Genomic DNA, 8,029 nt, shown 5'->3' on the forward strand with positions numbered 1-8,029 from the left:
TCACCCCGCTCGTCCTTGCACTCGTCCCACGGCGGCGGCGCAAAACTCGTACGGTGCATGACAGCTTACTCCAGCGCTCCTGGGTCTGAGACATCCAGGGTGCCCTAGGCCCCGCTGTTCTCATCCAATACGTCGACCTATGGCGCTGCGTCCGCCAGGTCCCCCTCTCCGACTCCCCTGACTCCCTCCAATGGCGCTGGACTCCTTCTGCTACCTACTCGGCTAGCTCGTGTTACGAAGCGCTTTTCCTCGACGCTTGTCAAGACCACCGCTGGCGGCTAACATGGAAGCCCTGGGCTCCACTTCGCATAAAATTCTTCATGTGGCTGGCCCTACAAGACCGATGCTGGATGGCTGAGAGACTTGCTCGACATGGCCTCCCGCACGAGGACCGCTGCACATTCTGTGACCAGGAAGAGGAGACAATGCAACATATCCTGGTGGGCTGCCCCTTCTCCCGCCAAATGTGGCACGAGGTGCTTGGTTGGGTTCGCTCCACCGCCGACATCCCAAGCAGCGATGCGGACTTCTTCACCTGGTGGGAGACGACCTGCAACCGCTCTCCATCTCCCACGCGAAAGGGTTTGGCCTCCCTTATCGTCCTCACGGCGTGGTGGCTTTGGAAACACCGGAACGCTTGCATCTTCGACGGTGAGCAGCCCTCCATCACCCGGCTCTCCGACACCATTCAAGACGAAGCACGCATGTGGGCCAAGGCCGACGCCACCGGACTGCCATCATTCCTGAGAGATAGCTCTATTAATCATTGGGGCTGAGCAACCCCATGTCTGTTCTGCTCCAGGCTCACTTCCATGCCTTCTTGTGTACATGGCTTAGCTAGCTCTTGTAATCCCATGTTGTACAAACTCTCCCCCCTATCAATGGAAAGATACGCATCCTCTGCGTATTCGCGAAAAAAAGATACATGTTTCAAAATACTAATTAATAATTATAGCTGAATTGTCATGTTAAAGGGAATAAGTTTGTCTATTTTAAATGGCTTGTGTTCAGTATGGATTAGTAGGCACTTGGCGCAAGCAGAGCACACACAAACGTCCTTCTGATTTTTTTAATTAGGCCTCACAAGTAACATCAGTATCAACTATCAAGTACGTTTAATCTTCTCAGTTACTCATAAGCTTAATATGTTGCATGGTGATGCAAGTAGAAGTACTCTGCAATCCGCATGGGGATGTCCACAATCACAAAAAAAATATTATTATCTCACAAATTTGCAGATTTTATTCCAAATACTTGTAGGATTGATTTTCATAGAATTTGCTGCACACGCGGCCAAACACGCCAAGATTGCACCTTTAGTACCATAAGTATCAAGTGTAGTTAATCTCAGTTACCCAGATGTTTAATATGTTGTAATGGTGATGCAGATTGAAGGAGGTCATCACTATGAACACTGGAAATATGCTTGTGATTTAGGAGAACGAGCCGACAGCAAGATGGCTCACGCTCACCACCATTAGAGATGACGAATTGTAGTTCTGCAGACTGCTTTGCTATTGTAGCAGTTGCTGCTGCAGTGCAGGCTATGGAATAAGAGAGGAAGTAACAGAGATTCATTCAGATATAAATATTGCTGCTTTGGGGTGCTGTTGCTGCTTGTTCAGTATTGCTATATATTAGTGTTGTGTCCTAGATGTTGAGAGGAGAGACAGTGAGACTTACTGAGTTACTCCCTTCGTTCCAAAATAGATGACTCAACTTTGTACTAACCAAAATATGTGGCTGATTCTATTAGTTTCACTGATTTTTTCACATGTTAGGTGAGCTGTAGGCTGCAGTTCATTTCTCCCTTCTTTTGGTTCTCCCTGCAGTTGACTGTTTTGATTTTCTCATTCTATGTACTGTATTTCAGTTCTAAATAAGTTCAGAGAGAGTTGTTGCTTAAGAAAATCAAAGAAGTGAGGGATGACCATCATCGATCAGAAGCATATTAGGTAGGTTTATTTTGTTGCTCCGAGCCTCCGAACTATGGCTCACCCATGTGTGTTATGATTTAGTTCTACAATCCCTATGAGCTCAACTGCAGTTGTGGTTCGCTCCTGTCGCAAAGCTGTCCGACTGAATCATGGGCCACACGATGCACGAGTTGGCTTTCTGCTTTCTGCTTTCTGCTTCTACGTGGCCTGGGTAAACCTCTCGCTGCCTATCAGAGTTATGGGCCAAGTGACACGCTAGTGGGCTCCCTACGAAGAGTTGATAAATATATGCGCGATTCGACCTTCTTGAGTTTCTGAGGCGTCATTTTCAGCTCAACCTAAAAACAACTACATGGATAAATCTTTGAGAATATATCTCCTCCCGTTCATTATATATATCAGGAGAAAATTAACTTGAGCGCGTACATATAACTTTATCACTCATGTTACACTCCAAATCTAATTAATACATGTAGTTAGTTACTCACGTAAAGTATTAACATGTTTTAATTTTTTGGGGGCATTTAAAATGTGCTTTGCCTTCGAAAAATGCTATGTAATTTTAAAATTTTGTTTGTGCATTTTAAAATGTTTGTGTAGTTTTAAGAAAAGTGTTCATGTATATTAGTAGGCAACGGCGGCCACGTCTTCCTTGTCGTGGTTACTGCTTTTGGGTGAGGGGTAGGGGCTCCAGGATTTGATGGATATGTGGTGTTCGGGACGGGCTGAAAGAGGGGGTGTATTCATGAGGCTTAGTTCGCCGGCATTGGTTGCTTTGTCCGCCGCGCGTGATGTTTGGTTGCGGTGTGGGCCTTCGTTTCAGCGGCGCTGGCCGATTGGTTTGGTCGGTCGCGTCTTCGCTCTTCTCCGGTGTTGGTTGTGGCACATGTGAGTCATCCTCTCTAACTACGTTGGTGAATTGAGCAGAAGGTTGCAGTCATACAGTGGGGGAGCGACCTCTTCCTTGAGGATTGTTGACTACCTTGGTGATGCTTTGTCTCACGTTGTTTCAGAGAATGAGGCGGCTTGTCGTATCTATACTACAGGCGGACAAACGTTGCAGGAAATGACAATCGTGCAAGGTGTAGTGGGTGATTTAAGGGTGGATGTGGCCTGACGAGACATAGATTTCTGCATGAAGTGATTCCCCACACTCCACCAGCTCATGTCACCACTCCGGTGCTTGAGACCCCACAAGCAACACCTGAAGACATGGAGAAGACCACCCCTCCACCACAGTCATCGCCCTCTTTTCGAAGGCTTCGCAGAGGCCCTAGGCCCCAGGTCTCCATGTCCAGCATTCTTGAGGAGGATGTGCAACACACAAGCTCAGTTGCACGTCAAGTGTTTCCTGAAGCCATCCCCTCAGTGACTGCAAGTGAATCTGAAGAAAAAACTGCTGAAGACATTCCAGCTGCATCAGTCGATGAAGAAAGAGAAGAGGACCGAGAAGTTATTCCTCCTGCCAGTGATCCAGTTGTGCAAGATGAAGAGATTGTGCCGGAACCCCCTGTTCATGAAGCTATTGAATTTGAAGCCAATGAGGCTGCCACCACCATCACTACTAAAGCCAATGACGTTGTCATGGCTGAAGACAATGTGGAGCCTGAAGTCAATGCTGCCACAGAAGAAAATGCACAGCCAACCACTTTTGTTGTAGGCGTTCCTCCACAAGTGCCTCACACTATGGAATATGCTTACAACCGTGGTGTAGAGCTTGTTACTATAAGGTGGCCTATTCTGAGTCCTCCCACTACTCCAGGACCACAATATGACTATCATGTAGAGCAGAGGCCTCAAACACAGAAGCCGAAGCCCAGATTGCCAAGGCTTCCCAGTGCTGCAGCTACCCAAGGCTCCTTCAATGTGCTAAGCTTCACAGAGCACAATACCTTCTTCGACAGCGCCAAGAACCCCTACAAGAAGCCAAAGATCATCTCAGATAGGTTCTGGAGCCATCAGCAAAGAAGCTAGTATTCTTGCATTCTATACGATCAAGATAGAATTTTTCCTCATAAGCATCTTGATTGCGATGCCATTGCTTGGCTGCCATGCCTTGAAGAGGCTCTTGATTGCTTCAGAGAAGTTGGGCTGCTCCCATTCGTCACAGATAAAGAGCACTGGAATGAAGAGCTTCTGCTGCAGTTCTATGCAACGCTACACATCAGAGGCTACAACAGGGATCCGAAGACATGGATCCTTGAGTGGATGACAGGCGATGTCCATCACGAAGCCAAAGCTCAGGATATCATGAAGCTAACTTCCCTACCCACTCCTGGTGATCTCTTTGAACTAGGTTGTCTGATGTATGAGAATGAATTGTAGAGCATCTTTCAGAAGCCTGAGCCAAATATGAGTCAGATTCTTAGCGTGATGAAGCCATTGCCAAGCGACGCTGAATACCCCAAGGAATTCTTTGTCAAGGACCTCGAATACCTGCCCCACATAGTCTATCACATTCTGAGGTGTACTTTGTGGCATATCAAAGGAAACTCTCCCGATGCCAAACTTGTGACGCCCTCGATTCAATCATACACTAATCATACACGCAAATGTGTATGATCAAGATCAAGGACTCACGGGAAGATATCACAACACAACTCTAGACACAAACTAAAATAATACAAGCTTTATATTACAAGCCTGGGGCCTCGAGGTCTCGAATACACAAGCTCGAATACACAAGAGTCAGCGGAAGCAACAATATCTGAGTACAGACATAACTTAGACAAGTTTGCCTTAAGAAGGCTAGCACAAAAGCAACAACGATTGAAAAGGCAAGGCCTCCTACCTGGGATCTCCTAACTACTCCTGGTCTTCGGCGACTTCCACGTAGTAGTAGGATACATCGGGTAGTAGTAGTAGTCGACTGGGTGGCATCTGGCTCCTAGGATCCACCATCTGGTTGCAACAACCAGAAAGAAGAAAGAAGGGGGAAAAGAGGGTACCAAAGCAACCGTGAGTACTCATCCAAAGTACTCGCAAGCAAGGGTCTACACTACATATGCATCGGTATCAATGAAATAGGTTGTATCTGTGGACTGAACTACAGAATGCCAGAATAGAGGGAGAGCCCAGTCCTAGTGAAAGAACTTCTCGAGGTTTTTGTATACAAAGGACACTATCGGATGATAATTCAACAAAGGATTTGACAGTCCATAACAGAGCTGATGTGAGCATCGACACACAGTCAGAAGAAGAAACAATGCAAGGAGATCAGATTATAGAAACAACTTACTAACTCAAAGCTCAAATGCAAAGGAATTATGAATTCCAAGACAAGGGATCATAAGCAATGCTCTGATTAGGGATGGATAAGTTGAATAGCCTTAGGGGTACAATCGATGGCAATTTGATTGGTCGAGATCCAGCTCATGTTTAAAATGACGTCCGAGCCAGCAGGATGAGTTCTACAATCTGATTGAGGATTGCGAGCATTCACAACATATTGAATCAACAGACTCAAAATGAAAATGACAAGGGGTGCTAATAAGATTACGAGATTTATGGCATTAACCATAACGCAAACAAGCAAGAATTTCATGAGCAATAGGCTGCTCAGGATTTTTGGAAGACCGAATGGTATTTCGTAGACTTTTGTGAAATACATGAATCATCTGGGAATGAGCGAATACTCGATACACTACTAGGAAAAGGCCTACTAATGGCGCACCGGTTTTGCCTACTAATGGCGCATCACTGGTGCACCATTAGTAGCACGCCACTAGTAATTTTTACTAATGGCGCATCATCCAGTGCGCCATTAGTATATAACACCATGCGCCATTAGTGTGCCTCCCAGGGGCCATATTTAACCATGTGCTTTGGCACACTAATGGCGCACTGCGGATAGATGCGCCATTAGTATACTTGGCATACTAATGGCGCACTCTGTCTTGATGCGCCATTAGTATCCTTTGGCATACTAATGGCGCACTCTGTCTTGATGCGCCATTAGTATCCTTTGGCATACTAATGGCGCACCTTGTGGTGATGCGCCATTAGTATGAATATTTGGTTTTTTTACTTTTCTAATTTTTGCACAGGTTACAAAATATATTATTTGACAGAATATAGACAGTAGCACACAGCAACAGCAGATTCATCGAATACAATAGAAGATTAGTCTCCGAATACAATTCATCATATTAGTCTCCGAATTCAAAAGATCGAACAAAGATAAAACATTACAAGTCTCGAGACCATGCGTATCGAGTTTGTCTTCACATTACAAGTTGATATGAATCATCTAAACTAGCATCAAAAAGAAGAGAGCTGCGGTCATCACGATGAGCGTCATCGCGATCAAACTGGTCTTCATCCGGTTCCTCCAACGCTCCCTCCTCTCTCCCGCTAGATAGCGGGCGTATCTAGATTCGGCCTCCGCCCTAGTGGTGTACCCTTTGTAACTGTTACCGCTAAAACGGTGAACCTGTCTCCGACACTCCTCCCATTCTTCGTAGACTGCGGGAACCTTAACCTTGTACACGACATACGACGGCATCTCTATGCACAAGCCAAACAACAGACAATACATACATAAGCAATATATAAGTATGCAACAAAAGGATCGGAAGAGAAAAGCAAGACATTAATAGCACGATTCATGGTCCTACTAATAAATAGCATCGATTACATCTAAGTTGAACGACTGTCCAAACCAAAGAGACATACAATTCATTAAAGTTTAATTACAACATGAGCCAATCAATGTTTCAGAACTACACATCACTACTTTCGACTCGACTCATGGACAGGAGCGTGGATGAAGCCGCCGTCTGTCGTGATGGTCATGAAATCGTGGGCGTTGTCAGCCTGCATTTGTAGCATTCCGTCTATCTCAATGTTGGACGGTTGATATCTGAGGAAGAACTGCCTCGAGGTATGAAGGACATCTTGATGGATGATGTTCGCAAACTCTGACTGGATGCGAAAGAATTCTTGTCTGATGTCCGCGTCCTGGATTGCCGACAAGCTCGCGGTCCAATCTTTGAGATTATTTGGTAGTAGAAGGTGATGATGGTCCCTTACGATCGCCCGCATGTGATGGAGGGCGTAGTAGGCATCCTTCTGACCGCCAGGCGGCTGCTTGACACAGCAGAACGTCGTATTGTGGGCGAACACGTGCTTGCCGTACTTACGAACTGCCCTGATGAAGGTGCCTCCAGATTTGGTGTAGCCAGGGAGAACATCATCAAGAACTTTCTTGATATTTGTGTAGTCTATCTTGGAGTTACGGTTCGGGTCGAAATACGTGGCCATGGAATATTTCGGGCTTAAGAGGATGAGTGTGCAATGTGTGTCACTGCACAGAACACGGAATGTTAGAAAAAAAAAGAACGATCGAAATCTAAGAAATCATATGTTACGGGGCGGTTAAGGGATGACTTACTCGGGAAAGTAAGGCACAAGGAAGTTATCCTTATCTGGGTTTGCCAGAATGACGTTTTCGAGGTGTGACCTCGCGACTTGGCGGTCCCCAGCGCTGCTCAAGAGCTTAGCACGCATGTAGAAGGGGTCGACGATCACGATGTCCTGGGTATTGTCTCTAATGATCCGCATCTCCATACTCAGCGAAAACAGCCGAACGAAGGTGTAGTGCAGCGGATGAAGGTTGAACATAGCAAAGATGTCATCAAACCATAGGACGATCGTACCCCCGATGGCGCCATCCACAAAGCCCTTGCCCTCTGGCACCTTGGCCACGAAAACCGGGTATGCCACATCATTCTCTCTGAGACGCCGCTTCTCCAAAGAAAGAACACTGTCATGCAGACTTCGCATAGCACCGGTTGCAGCACTGAGCATATTTGTCGGTAGCATCGCCCTACCCGCCACATGCACCCTCCTCGAGATATCCTCAGATGAAGGTGGCCCGTCCTGAGCATGGATCGTACTCGGTGCCGGCTGGCTGGCACCGGCGGCCTTTTTAGTCGGCCGTTTCTGGCCCTTCTTCTTGATCTGCTGTAATGGGACCGAGTTCTGCACACAGACCGCCTTCTTGAGCGTGTTGGGGCTGATAATATTTGGCACCTCCGCTATCTGAGGCTTGGTGAAGGCGGCAGCTGGACGCGTCTCCTAAGAACTGAATG

General features: G+C 46.5%; 1 protein-coding gene across 1 annotated transcript; it reads left to right on the forward strand.

Annotated features, from left to right (window-relative positions):
- Window positions 1-350: 350 nt before the first annotated feature.
- LOC147960663 (uncharacterized) lies at window positions 351-776 on the forward strand. Its single transcript, XM_087533471.1, has one exon. It carries the CDS (start codon window positions 351-353, stop codon window positions 774-776), a length of 426 nt encoding a protein of 141 aa, XP_087389597.1.
- Window positions 777-8,029: the final 7,253 nt, after the last annotated feature.

The sequence above is a fragment of the Triticum urartu genome, chromosome 7A (genome assembly GCF_056163025.1).
Source record: "Triticum urartu cultivar PI428250 chromosome 7A, HENAU_Tu73, whole genome shotgun sequence".
NCBI classification, from domain to species: Eukaryota; Viridiplantae; Streptophyta; class Magnoliopsida; order Poales; family Poaceae; genus Triticum; species Triticum urartu.